The 14,445-nt window shown below is 44.9% G+C and overlaps 2 protein-coding genes across 2 annotated transcripts; both read left to right on the top strand.

Annotated features, from left to right (window-relative positions):
- Window positions 1-1,263: 1,263 nt before the first annotated feature.
- Window positions 1,264-6,890, top strand: LOC131940049 (calmodulin-4-like). Its single transcript, XM_059298602.1, has 5 exons — window positions 1,264-1,383; window positions 2,298-2,310; window positions 3,641-3,784; window positions 5,322-5,480; window positions 6,604-6,890. Exons 1-5 carry the CDS (start codon window positions 1,333-1,335, stop codon window positions 6,714-6,716), a joined length of 480 nt encoding a protein of 159 aa, XP_059154585.1. The 5' UTR covers window positions 1,264-1,332; the 3' UTR covers window positions 6,717-6,890.
- A 2,673-nt stretch (window positions 6,891-9,563) lies between these two features.
- On the top strand, window positions 9,564-13,935 carry LOC131939955 (uncharacterized). The gene is made up of 3 exons (XM_059298487.1): window positions 9,564-9,700; window positions 12,262-13,166; window positions 13,217-13,935. Exons 1-3 carry the CDS (start codon window positions 9,564-9,566, stop codon window positions 13,933-13,935), a joined length of 1,761 nt encoding a protein of 586 aa, XP_059154470.1.
- Window positions 13,936-14,445: the final 510 nt, after the last annotated feature.

Below are 14,445 nucleotides of genomic sequence, written 5' to 3'. Positions count from 1 at the left end.
TCTAATCCGTGTTATTATTTGATGATTTTTCTGTAGTTGGTGTTTGCGGAGGGAGGGAGGGGGGAGGGAGGGAGGGAGGGAGGGAGGGAGGGGAGGGGAGGGGAGGGGAGGGAAGGAGGGAGGGAGGTGGGTGAAGAGTCTCAATTTTGCTAATTTTACCTGAAAACACTATTGCCGGTTTTATCTGTTTTGCTGTGTTTGCCTTGTTATTACTGGGTTTTATCAAAGTGTGTTAGCTTTGTTGCGTGTGTGGGTTTTTACTGGGTTTTATCGAGTTTGTGATGTTAAGTTAAAGATAAGCATTAACTGGGCATGATGGCCAGTATAAGAAGACTATATGGCCACTGGCCAGCAGGAGACTTTAGTGTCATTAGCCAGTAGGAGACTATGGCCACTGGCCAGAATGAGACTATGTGGCCTTTGGCTCTCTAAGTAATGTTAAAATAAAATTTCAAAAAGTTTTTAGTTAATCATACTACGTAGTTGCACCGTCTGATAACCTTATTCTCAGTCATCCAGCCTTTGTGCCATAGATTTTAACACTAACAATGTGAGAGCTCTAATGGATTGTCTGCCCCTTAAGGATTAATTTGTCTAGCGATAAGCCTCTAATTGATGTCTACCTGTGGAGCGAATTAGCCCGCCTCCTTTTAATCTCACCTGTGTTTTGTAATCGCCTTAGTAATTGCTTTACCGGTGAGCAGAAATCAGCAGGAAGATAATTTTGTTTACTTTCTTGTGAGCATATTCATGTCTGAAGCTCGAATTATCTTCTCATAATTTTTTTAAGTATAAAAAAATACTAGAATCTATAGTAAATGTATACAGTCCAAACTTTTAATTACATTTGACTTCTTTGTTTTTCACACTGGTTTATTTTCATAATGTTTATACATTAGTAAAGCTAAAGTTCTTTTAGAAAACATTATTTAAATGACGTCATCGTGTTATGCTGGGGTTGACTTCGTCATTACAGCACGATGCTTAAAAGATGGCGTCTTGTTTTTAATTAAACTTTTTTTCTTTTCACTGCGCGAAGAGTACATTTTATAATCAGCGTCTTCTATTCCTCAAGTGCCAACTTGACGTTAAAAACGGTTTTTACGTTTTTTCGCTGTAGTTTTTTTATTTATTTATTAAAGTTTACTTATTAGAATAGGCCTATCATTTTTAATACGTTTTTCTTAATTAATTTTAGTTTTGTTTCGTTTCGCAATATCATTAATGAAAATTCGAATTCCCAGCTCTGTAGCTTCCTGTTGAAGCATGTTGACAATGGTACCGTAAGGCGTATGGCACCAGGAGCTCAACCCATGCTGACATTGACTCGTGATGAATCGCATATGTTGCTGTTGTGGAGAAAGATCCAAAAAGGATGCTACTGTAAGCGATGTCTCTTCTGTTATGTTTGTGTACCCATATTTTTTATTACAATACTGCTCACATCAGTGAGTATAGATCTAGTAATAAACACGATATGTGTATACAATCAACAATGTTAGAATGCATCGCGATGATTAATCTAGAGCAGGACTAAATCCCTTTGTAAATTACCAGCAGACATTCCACCCCTCTCCGACATTGCACCCCGCCCGGATTTGATCTAAGGGTTAGAACTAGGACTAAGATTAGGATTAGGGTTGGGATTAGGATTAGGATCAAGATTAGGATTAGAGCTATGGCCAGGACTACGGTTAGGACTAGATTTACGTCTAGGGTTCTGCTATTTTCAGGCATAAGCTTGTTCTAAACTTTGCTGTTTCTCCCCTATTGTATTGATAGAATTACAATGGGTAGTGTGGGATAGAAGTATTTTGATTTCTGTCGTCCCACTTTAGTTAAAATAAAGGTAGAGTTTGGATACCAGGCTCGAGTTTACTCAGCTCTTTTCGGTACCTGGCTAATCTTAGGGAGAGTAAAGGCTACCTGGGCATATTGCAGATCAGACTATCCCTTTATATGCTTAGTTTAAAGAAGCTTTATTGACGAAAAGCAATTGCCTATATTCAATTTTCATCATAATATATTTTCTATTAATTGGTGTCAGTGATTTATTTCTTATCAAATAACTCTGTTCATGTCTGTTATATTTGCCTTGTCGACATGCTCGTAAGGCTATTATAGCCTACTCGGATATTTGAATGAACCCACGGGGTTAGATTTTTTACTTAAGGTTAGGGTCAGTAATACTTTTAGCGATACTTTAAGCGATACTTTTAGTGATACTTTTAGCGATACTTTTAGCGATACTAGATCCTCACTGTATGAAGTGTCACATTTATTTTTTGTCATTTCAGGCGGCAATGTATGGTAAGTGTGAAGTTACTTTCATTTTAAAACTAGTCACACATCATACATATTCAAACAACTACAGGTTACACATCAAACATACACAAGTCACACATGAAACATACACAGGTCACACATCAAACATACACAGGTAACACATCAAACATCCATAGGTCACGTATCAAACATCCATATGTCACACATCAAACATCTACAGGTCACACATCAAACATACACAGGTCACACATCAAACAACAACACTGACCACTGTATCTCACAATGACAACTAAGACTTGCCACTCACAGCAACTCAGACTGACAACTATCTCTCGACAGCAATTCAGACTGACCACTGGCTAACAGCAACTAAGACAACAACGACCAGACCCCCACCCGCACGGCTGTAGCGACTGACCACTCAAGCATCATCAGACATACCCCAAACGCTAAACGCCCCATGTACCCCCATGTACCACCGACATACCCCGAGCTCTAACCGCCGCATGTACCCCCATGTACCACCGACATACCCCAAACGCTAAACGCCCCATGTACCCCCATGTACCACCGACATACCCCAAGCGCTAAACGCCCCATGTACCCCCATGTACCACCGACATACCCCAAACGCTAAACGCCCCATGTACCCCCATGTACCCCCGACACACCCCAAACGCTAAACGCCCCATGTACCCCCATGTACCACCGACATACCCCAAGCGCTAAACGCCCCATGTACCCCCATGTACCACCGACATACCCCAACCACTAACCACCCCATGTACCCCCATGTACCACCGACATACCCCAACCACTAACCGCCCCATGTACCCCCGACATACCCCAACCACTAACCGCCCCATGTACCCCCACATACCCCAACCACTAACCACCCCATGTACCCCCAGATACCCCAACCACTAACCGCCCCATGTACCACCGACACACCCCAACCACTAACAGCCCCATGTTGTCCCCGACATACCCCAACCACTAACCGCCCCATGTACCCCCACATACCCCAACCACTAACAGCCCCATGTACCCCCACATACCCCAACCACTAACCACCCCATGTACCCCCACACACCCCAACCACTAACCACCCCATGTACCCCCACATACCCCAACCACTAACCGCCCCATGTTGCTCCCCCACATACCCCAACCACTAACCACCCCATGTACCCCCACACACCCCAACCACTAACCACCCCATGTACCCCCACACACCCCAACCACTAACTACCCCATGTACCCCGACACACTCCAACCACTAACCACCCCATGTACCCCCGACATACCCCAACCACTAACCGCCCCATGTACCCCCCCCCCCACATACCCCCAGACGTGAGGGAAGGCTTCACCACCTTCGACAAGAACCAGGACGGTCTGATCACCGTGGACGAGATCTGCCAGACCTTCAAGGAGATGGAGATGCCGATCTCAACTGATGACGCCCTGATGCTGCTCACGGAGTTTGATACTAACGGTGAGACCTCGGGGTTCGGGGCTGATGGTGAGACAACGGGGTTCGGTGCTAAGGGTGAGACCACGGGGTTCGGTGCTGATGGTGAGACCACGGGGTTCGGTGCTGATGGTGAGACCACGGGGTTCGGTGCTAAGGGTGAGACCACGGGGTTCAGTGCTAAGGGTGAAACCACAGAGTTCGGTGCTAAGGGTGAGACCACGGGGTTCGGTGCTAAGGGTGAAACCACAGAGTTCGGTGCTAAGGGTGATATAAGAGGGTTAGGTGCTAATGGTGAGACCACGGGGTTCGGTGCTAAGGGTGAGACCACGGGGCTCGGTGCAAAGGGTGAGACCACGGGGTTCGGTGCTAAGGGTGAGACCACGGGGTTCGGTGCTAACGGTGAGACCTCGGGGTTTGGTGCTAATGGTGAGACCACGGGGTTCGGTGCTAAGGGTGAGACCACGGGGTCAGTGCTAAGGGTGAAACCACAGAGTTCGGTGCTAAGGGTGAGACCACGGGGTTCGGTGCTAAGGGTGAGACCACGGGGCTCGGTGCGGATGGTGAGACCACGGGGTTCGGTGCTAACGGTGAGACCATGGGGTTCGGTGCTAAAGGATTAGATGTCCGGGTAGGGGACGGGAAACTTGACTTTATTTTATCCTGCTGTGACGGGAAACTTGACTTTATTTTATCCTGCTGTAGGGGACAGGAAACTTGACTTTATTTTATCCTGTTGTGACGGGAAACTTGACTTTATTTTATCCTGCTGTAGGGGACAGGAAACTTGACTTTATTTTATCCTGCTGTGACGGGAAACTTGACTTTATTTTATCCTGCTGTAGGGGACAGGAAACTTGACTTTATTTTATCCTGTTGTGACGGGAAACTTGACTTTATTTTATCCTGCTGTAGGGGACAGGAAACTTGACTTTATTTTATCCTGTTGTGACGGGAAACTTGACTTTATTTTATCCTGTTGTGACGGGAAACTTGACTTTATACTAACCTGCTGTAGGGGACGGGAAACTTGACTTTATTTTATCCTGCTGTAATGGACGGGAAACTTGACTTTATTTTATCCTGCTGTAGGGGACGGGAAACTTGACTTTATTTTATCCTGCTGTAATGGACGGGAAACTTGACTTTATTTTATCCTGCTGTAGGGGACAGGAAACTTGACTTTATTTTATCCTGTTGTGACGGGAAACTTGACTTTATTTTATCCTGTTGTGACGGGAAACTTGACTTTATACTAACCTGCTGTAGGGGACGGGAAACTTGACTTTATTTTATCCTGCTGTAATGGACGGGAAACTTGACTTTATTTTATCCTGCTGTAGGGGACGGGAAACTTGACTTTATTTTATCCTGCTGTAATGGACGGGAAACTTGACTTTATTTTATCCTGCTGTAGGGGACGGGAAACTTGACTTTATTTTATCCTGCTGTAATGGACGGGAAACTTGACTTTATTTTATCCTGCTGTAGGGGACAGGAAACTTGACTTTATTTTATCCTGTTGTGACGGGAAACTTGACTTTATACTAACCTGCTGTAGGGGACGGGAAACTTGACTTCAACGAGTTCGTGGCGTTCATGAAGAAATACATACGTACCAGTGGCGACAACGGATCATTGTCCATGTTTTTTCATTTTGATCGCGACGGCGACGGCTACATTACAGTACAGGAGTTTCGGGAGTCGATGAAGATGTTAGGTAAATCACATTGTATTAGTTTACACCTTGGGTAAATCACAGTGTCTTAGTTTACATGTTGGTAAATCACATTGTGTTAGTTTACACGTGTGGTATATCACATTGTCTTAGTTTACACGTGTAGTATATCACATTGTCTTAGTTTACACGTGTAGTATATCACATTGTCTTAGTTTACACGTGTAGTATATCACATTGTCTTAGTTTACACGTGTAGTATATCACATTGTCTTAGTTTACACGTGTAGTATATCACATTGTCTTAGTTTACACGTGTGGTAAATCACATTGTCTTAGTTTACACGTGTGGTATATCACATTGTCTTAGTTTACACGTGTGGTAAATCACATTGTCTTAGTTTACACGTGTAGTATATCACATTGTCTTAGTTTACACGTGTAGTATATCACATTGTCTTAGTTTACACGTGTGGTAAATCACATTGTCTTAGTTTACACGTGTGGTATATCACATTGTCTTAGTTTACACGTGTGGTATATCACATTGTCTTAGTTTACACGTGTAGTAAATCACATTGTCATAGTTTACACGTGTGGTATATCACATTGTGTGAATTAATCGATCACCTAAAAATATAGGCTTATTAATGTTTACAATACAAAAGACGGAAGTCTGCCGGGTGATAATATCTCAACTAATAAATATATGGGCATTATGACGTAATTTATAGGTTTCTGCTACTTATGTCTGGTAACTTTTATGACGCCCTTATACAGGTCTGAGAGGCTACAATAGGTCACCTATGTAAATAACGGGTTAACTTTAGTATCTTTATCATTACACAACTCATACATTCACATCGATATAGATGCCCAGTCCGTATTTAAGCGTAGATTCTGATGCCTAGTCCTTATTTAAGCGTAGATTCTGATGCCTAGTGTTAAGCTCCGTATCGATATCCTTGCCTAGTTTTAACCTTAGTGTCGCTAGTGTAGTGAGCATGCTGTACCGTATAACATGACCCCATGTCCTCTGCAGGTTTGTATCAGTACCATATAACATGAGTTCATGCCCTCCGCAGGTTTGTCTCTGTACCATATAACATGAGTTCATGCCCTCTGCAGGTTTGTGCCATATAACATGAGTTCATGCCCTCTGCAGGTTTGTATCTGTCAGTGGCTGAGACTGAGGATATGTTGTCGCCGTTCTTCAAAGACGACGAGAGGAAACTCTGCTACGACGACTTCCACATTCTGATGCAGCGGTTTATATGAGACCACGCCCACGTCCCCCTCCCTGCTAGAGACCTGCACCCTGGGGCCTTGACTATGTTGCTGGAGTATGTGTGCTGTCGTATGGTGGTGTATGTGTGTGACTGTGTGATAGACAGTGTGTGATAGTTTTAGTATCGTGTATGAATGTATGCATGAGTTTCTTTCGTTTAGAAACCCTGAATTGTTAAATACTAAATCAGCTTATGTGTGAATGATAGAGAAAAGTTTATAAATAAATATTTTAAATTATAATGATGTTGGATAACTTTGTGTTCTTTAATATTCAAAGTGTATTGCAGTTATCTTCAATTCCTTGAGACTTTAACCTTTCTTAAAGATCACTTTATAACATTAGTACATCTAAACTGACTAGATTGTATAGAGATTATTCTCAAAATAATTGTATATTTAACTGGAGAACAATTTTTAAAACCCGAATGTCAACAACAAAACAAATTGTTTCGTCAAAATGCTGGCACAATTCGCCTTTTGTGTAAACTTTATAAACTTATCCCACATTACATCAATACATGCTCAGACGCCCTAAATTACCGGCTCCCAAATATTTTAAAAGATAGACACAGGCTTGGTTTAGCCATAAGACAGATACAGGCTTGGTTTAGCCATAAGACATACACAGGCTTGGTTTAGCCATAAGACACAAGCTTCAATGGACAGGAGTGACGTAACGGCTCGACCAGTCCTAATCCACCTTATCTGACTACATTACTTAACCGGTATCCGAACCTGGAACCCCAGTTTAGCGGTACATCAGTTCTGTTTGTGACTTCTGACTTTAGTGGCACGTCATATAATCAGTTCCAATATACTTGTGTTATTTTTCAAAATGTGACGTCATTTCAGAAGAGCCATTCAAATAAAATATTTTCAACAAGCTATTGACATTCGCCCGAGGTTTTTTTTTTCGTTTCCAGTTGTAACTTGCTGATTCTATTTTGATCAAAGACAGCTTAAAGTACGCGATATAGTGCCAATGTCAATGGATCATCACAACGTCAGATAGTCTTTTATCAAAGACAGCTTAAAGTACTGGATCTAGTACAAATGTCAATGGATCCACAATTTGAGATAATCTTTGAATGAACTTGAAGAAACTGTTAAATCTGTAAAGTTATTTTAATTTTTTTAAAATTATGTAATAATTTCTTGGTGTGTGTTTGTATGCTCGTGTATTAACGCTAGTGTCTTGATGCTTGTGTCTTGATGCTTGTGTCTTAATGATTGTGTCTCGTTGATTGTGGCTTTGTGCTTGTGTCTTGGTACTTGTGTCTTGATGCTTGTGTATTGATGCTTGTGTCTCGTTGCTTTTATCTTGATGCTTGTGTCTTGATGCTTGTGTCTCGTTGCTTTTATCTTGATGCTTGTGTCTTGATGCTTGTGTCTTGTGTCTTGATGCTTGTGTCTTGATGCTTGTGTCTTGATGCTTGTGTCTTGATGCTTGTGTCTTGATGCTTGTGTCTTGATGCTTGTGTCTTGTGTCTTGATGCTTGTGTCTTGTGTCTTGATGCTTGTGTCTTGATGCTTGTGTCTTGATGCGAGTGTCTTGATGCTTGTGTCTTGATGTTTGTGTCTTGATGATTGTGTCTTGATGCTTGTGTCTTGGTGCTTGTGTCTTGATGCTTGTGTCTTGTGTCTTGTTGCTTGTGTCTTGATGCTTGTGTATTGGTGCTTGTGTCTTGATGCTTGTGTCTTGTGTCTTGATGCTTGTGTCTTGTGTCTTGATGCTTGTGTCTTGATGCTTGTGTCTTGGTGCTTGTGTCTTGATGCTTGTGTCTTGTGTCTTGATGCTGTGTCTTATACCTCAAGTTGAGTTGTTGGTTAGATAAATAATAGGATGTTTTTGCATTGACAAGCAAAATAATTAGTAACGTTTGTTTTATTTATCAGTATGCCTAAAACGAGGTTTGGAACTTTTGAGGAGACCAACATCTTATGAAAGCCAAACGCTGAAATAATTTTAATTTTAAGGTCATTTAATGTTGTCTTGGAGGTTGTTATTTACAGTGCTACATTGAGTAGAAAATTGTCTCCCTTCACTTCAATGCTGGAAATAAACATCTAGACTAGAGTTTGATTTTTAACACTGCAAGGGAAATAACCAAGAAAATAATTTTAATTTTCTGTATATCTTGTAGATTTTTCCCAACCTAAACAATACTACAGTGCATTTCTACAATTTCCATCTTATTCTAGACATTAAAAAAAAATATTAAATAGTTACTATAACTACAAAACTGTGAATTTTAAAATAATTAAAAAAAATAAAGTTATGCACTTGTTTGTCGACTGATAAATATGCACATAAGTTTCGAACAAATTTGTAACCAATCAAATTAACATTGATCACATTTGCACATGTAAAAACCATTTTAAATTTTTTTAAAATTAATTGATAAATTGAAAAAAAAAATTAAAAATTAATTAACAGTCAAAGTTTTGCAACTCCCTTTCCGACTAAAACGGTCATTGATTAGGCTGACAATGGCTCCTCCCAGAAAACAGCGTAATAAAATGAGGCTGCTACAAACAGTGTTTCTTCCAGACTCTTTTCTCCGGGGGGGGGGGAGGGGGCACTTGAAATTTTCGGGGGGGGGGGGGGGGGGCGGTAGACTTTCTTCGATGGGGCGGACACTGTTTAAAGTATATATTTTCTATATAAATTATATAAATTTCATTTCGTTCGGAGATGCATTGAAGAAACTGGCTACAAATGAAGTAATTACCAAGGAATGTACTATTCTAATGCACAAGCGAGTATATAGCGTAGGATTTAAGAAGAGGGCACCTAGAGCTATCTAGGTGATCTGCAAGTCTGCTGAGAAAACGATGGGTACCCCTGATGTTAGAATTGATATTCGTCTGAACAAGCACATCTGGTCACAGGGCATTAGACATGTTCCTTACAGGTTACGTGTTCGTCTTGCACGCATGCGCAATGAAGATGAGGACTCAACTCACAGACTGTGCACCCTAGTGACACATGTTCCTTGTGCTGAATTTAAGGGAAATAAACCCTTAATGTTGATAACGAATACAAATTTTGTGGCTAAAAAAATAAAAACAAATAAAATAAAATGCATTAAAATTACAATTAACTCCTAACTATGTATCAAGAATTTATAGTAACGTCTGTTGATTGGTCGGCAAAATTGTATAGGTGGTGGAGGAATTAGCCAACTTGACAGTTACATCCGTGTTTGTGTGGACAGTAAGAGGGCTGTAGACTTGTTCCATATTTTACAACTTATCCAGGTAAAACCACACTGGGCTAATCGTGTTAGTGTGGGAGATAAGTCCTAGCTAACCAGTAGCGACACCGTGTAATGTATTGTGTTGATGTAATTACAACAATGTATTGTGTTGATGTAATTACAACCGGCAATGGCCGTGATCTAGTTGTGCCAGAGTTTTTTTATAATGTCGTACTACTCGCTGTGAAGTTAAAACCAAGTCCACCCGCCCCCACCCTAGTTTGATGTTGTCCTCTACCCGCTACCCATCGTCCTTGAGGTGATATTTCTGAGTTGTTTTCTCTTTTTATTTTTACTTCCCTTCTCAGTGTTGCTCCAATATGTGTTTAGTTTACTCCTAAGGATTTGAAGCTTCCTTAAGATTAATATCAAAACTTTTTTCTCCCTAATATTTTTTATTAGATTTTTGTATCGACTACGGCTTTCTTATAGGCCACCTAAATTTTAACCCCACGTTCTTAAATAAATAAAAAAACATAGGGCTGGGAATGAATGAGCTATGATGATAGTTTCCCCATCAGTCAGTTACATTGATGACCACTCCATTTGTCTAGTGAGCGTCTAAATGTGTTTTAATTTTCTGGAGGTTCAAGTCAGTGATGTAGTTGGGTCAGGGTCTGAAGATGTGAAAGGTGTTTAGGAAATGAAAGTTGTGTTGTAAGTGTGAGGCACACGTCATATCCTGTATTAGGAGGAGCAAGCTTGAAGCTTTGTGAAGTTCGTACTAATTCCTACCAACACACCATCAAACCCACTTAAAATACTGAAGAGCCAAAAAAAAGGTGTTAGATGCACAGCATAAAACCCATACATATTGTACCTAAATACGACATAGCCCACACGTACAACTTCCCACAGAAATCACCACTCACACTATTTACCACCCACACAAAAACCACTCATGTAAAATTCTCCATTATCGACGTCTCTACCCCCATCCACCACACACACCTTTATAAATTAGAACCGTGTAAAGACACGCATGACTGCACACCGCATTGGTTTTTACTCATACCATTCAAAGTTATTCCTGTCTAAGGGTTTTCCCGTTGATGATATAGTTAACCGTTGGCGTTGCAGTCCAGGCTTGTTGACGTCATGTGACGTCCACATCAAGGCGGGCGATGACGTCAACTGAGACGCAGAGACATCCGTCAAAAGGCGTCTCAAGATCTGAAGGATAGCCGCACTTCTCGTGCCATTCTCGTGCTATACTCGTGCTATTCTCGTGCCATTCTAGTGGTATCCAAGCACTTGATATAAGGCTATTTAGTGCTGCTATTGTTTAGCGTGGTTTTGGTACATTAGGAAACTTAAGCCGTGAATTCTTGCAGACTTTGGCGCAAAACTTGGTGCAGAACTTGTTCCAGAAATTGTTGCAGAACATGGTGCAGAACATGGTGCAGAACATGGTGCAAAATTTGTTGTGAAACATGAAAGTTTTTAGTTCTTTTGTTCCGTGTACACTCTCTCTCTCTCTCTCTCTCTCTCTCTCTCTCTCTCTGAAAGCAGCTTTCTGTTTTGTTTCGTGTTTTAGGGTTCAAATAGGTAGGGTTAATTTACCGAGAGGATGATGTATCTCTTTTTGAAGGTACCGAACCCCATCAACCGAACCCTTTCTTAACAGTACTGACAAAATCCGATCGTGAATCATTTGAGTCGGGTGTGTGCCTTGACTCCACCAACTCATGAGACTCGCTCATCGAAACCATAGGGTTCGATCGAACCCAGGTTAAGAACCCCTTGCCTGTATAAATTTTGATGTCCTATCTTGCTATTGAAACAGCTGTTGAATTTTTTTTCGCTATTTCGTTTTTTTTATTTAAATTGCTTTATTTGAAAAATTAACTAAAAAATCTAATTAAATGCCTTTTTAAATTATAATTAACTGTGCATGTTAAATAACACTCTAAATACAGCACCACACCATAAATAGATATAGGAAGCCACGCCTTCTGACATGAAGAAAACGTCAAAATGTTATGGTTGTCATAATCGCAGTTAAAATTAATTGATGTTTAGATTGATTTAATTTGTTGTTGGCACGTATTGCCGTGGTTGAAGCTATTCTGATGAGGACAAAATGCCGTGTCCATTTAACCAATAAGTCGGTCGTGTCCAGCTCCATTTGTCAAGACAAAAATAACCGTGAGAAGTACGTGGCGACTAGATACAACAAATAGGGTATCCGTACCACACAAGCAGTACAGCTGGTCAGGACGATAGTCCCAGCCCTCACAATAGGTAACATGTCCTCTTTCCCCTGCCCCTAGTCGCCATCCCCCACACCCTGTCCCCCAAACCTCAGCCCCAAACACAAGCCCCAATACCCCTGCCTACATCCTCAGTCCCCTACCCCTACATCCTACACCGGTCCCCTTTCCCCTGCTCCGTTCCCTACCCCAGACGCCAGTCCCCTGTCCTCAGTCCCCTGCCAGCATTCCCCAATCCTTTATCTCCAGTCCCCTGCCTCCAGCCACCAGACCCCAGTCCCCTTCACCCATTTCCCTGTCATCTGTCCCCTGTCCCCAGTCCCCCTGTCATCTGTCATCTGAAGCCAGCATTCCCCAATCCCCTGCCCCTAGTCTGCTGCTACCATTCCCCTGCCCCTGCCCCAGTCCCCCGCCCCCAGTCCCCCGCCTCCAGTCCCCCGCCCCCAGTCCCCCGCCCCCAGTCCCCCGCCCCCAGTCCCCCGCCCCGTCCCCTGCATCCAGTCCCATGCCTCCAGTCCCCCGCCCCCAGTCCCCCGCCCCCAGTCCCCCGCCCCCAGTCCCCCGCCCCCAGTCCCCCACCCCCCAGTCCCCAGTCCCCCGCCCCCAGTCCCCCGCCCCTAGTCCCCTGCCCCTAGTCCCCCGCCCCCAGTCTCCCACCCCCAGTCCCCAGTCCCCCGCCCCCAGTCCCCCGCCCCCAGTCCCCCGCCCCCAGTCCCCCGCCCCCAGTCCCCCACCCCCAGTCCCCCGCCCCCAGTCCCCCCACCCCCAGTCCCCAGTCCCCCGCCCCCAGTCCCCCGCCCCTAGTCCCCTGCCCCTAGTCCCCCCGCCCCCAGTCTCCCACCCCCAGTCCCCAGTCCCCCGCCCCCAGTCCCCCGCCCTCAGTCCCCCACCCCCAGTCCCCAGCCCCCAGTCCCCCGCCCCTAGTCCCCTGCCCCTAGTCCCCTGCCCCCAGTCCCCCGCCCCCAGTCTCCCACCCCCAGTCCCCAGTCCCCCGCCCCCAGTCCCCTGCCCCCAGTCCCCCGCCCCCAGTCCCCCGCCCCCAGTCCCCCGCCCCCAGTCCCCCGCCCTCAGTCCCCCACCCCCAGTCCCCCGCCCCCAGTCCCCAGTCCCCTGCCTCCAGTCCCCCGCCCCCAGTCCCCCGCCCCCAGTCCCCAGTCCCCCACCCCCAGTCCCCTGCCCCTAGTCCCCCGCCCCCAGTCTCCCACCCCCAGTCCCCAGTCCCCCGCCCCCAGTCCCCTGCCCCCAGTCCCCCGCCCCCAGTCCCCCGCCCCCAGTCCCCCGCCCCCAGTCCCCCGCCCTCAGTCCCCCACCCCCAGTCCCCCGCCCCCAGTCCCCAGTCCCCTGCCTCCAGTCCCCCGCCCCCAGTCCCCTGCCCCCAGTCCCCCGCCCCCAGTCCCCCGCCCCCAGTCCCCCGCCCTCAGTCCCCCACCCCCAGTCCCCCGCCCCCAGTCCCCAGTCCCCTGCCTCCAGTCCCCCGCCCCCAGTCCCCCGCCCCCAGTCCCCCGCCCCCAGTCCCCCACCCCCAGTCCCCTGCCCCAGTCCCCCACCCCCAGTCCCCTGCCCCAGTCCCCCGCCCCAGTCCCCCGCCCTCAGTCCCCCACCCCCAGTCCCCCGCCCCCAGTCCCCAGTCCCCTGCCTCCAGTCCCCCGCCCCCAGTCCCCAGTCCCCCGCCTCCAGCCCCCCCCCCCCCGTCCCCCAGACCCCCGCCCCCAATCCGGTGCATGCAAGTGTTAACACTGGCATCTCAAGATCTCATTCAGCCAGCCTGGCGACTAATGGATGCTAATTGACGCTCTGTTCTTGAGGAACACAACATTGAAATTGATCCGTTTTTTTTTTTGCGGTTTCTGTTTTTATAATACTTATTTTAGAAAATGAGACTTTAGATCAATAAGTCTAATGTAAATAAATATATTCAGCGTTTTCCAAATAATACCTTCATTTTTTATTGATGTTCGTCTACTGTTTTTATAGTTTTGTTTTTGTTTTGTAAAATTAGGTCATGTGGTCATTTTTTTCATTATGGTAACATACTTCAATTGATCTGCTAATTAATTTTTGTTTTACTTTTACAAGCATTTACTTAGGTCTCAATATCTGTGGACTTGTTGGAAGAACTTGTATAACTGTTTTAACTCGTACATAAAACCAAGATTTTAATCATGAGAGGTGTCGACTTCAGGGGGTCATCCATAAATGACGTCTCACTTGTAGGGTGAGGGGGGGGGGGGGTTCCGTATTTTG

This window comes from Physella acuta, unplaced genomic scaffold (genome assembly GCF_028476545.2).
Source record: "Physella acuta isolate Inbredline_101_S28 unplaced genomic scaffold, ASM2847654v3 ptg000020l, whole genome shotgun sequence".
Lineage (NCBI taxonomy): Eukaryota > Metazoa > Mollusca > Gastropoda > Physidae > Physella > Physella acuta.
Note: the sequence above shows the minus strand (reverse complement) of the source record. Positions and strands in the feature narration are given on the sequence as shown.

Coding starts and splice junctions, on each gene's coding strand:
- LOC131940049 (XM_059298602.1), top strand. CDS start 1,333: ATGAATCGCATATGTTGCTGTTGTGGAGAAAGATCCAAAAAGGATGCT. Junction 3,785..5,321: donor CACGGAGTTTGATACTAACG/GTGAGACCTCGG, acceptor AACCTGCTGTAG/GGGACGGGAAACTTGACTTC. Junction 5,481..6,603: donor GGAGTCGATGAAGATGTTAG/GTAAATCACATT, acceptor TGCCCTCTGCAG/GTTTGTATCTGTCAGTGGCT.
- LOC131939955 (XM_059298487.1), top strand. CDS start 9,564: ATGGGTACCCCTGATGTTAGAATTGATATTCGTCTGAACAAGCACATC. Junction 9,701..12,261: donor GAGGACTCAACTCACAGACT/GTGCACCCTAGT, acceptor CCCTGCCCCTAG/TCGCCATCCCCCACACCCTG. Junction 13,167..13,216: donor CCCCCAGTCCCCCGCCCCCA/GTCTCCCACCCC, acceptor CCCTGCCCCCAG/TCCCCCGCCCCCAGTCCCCC.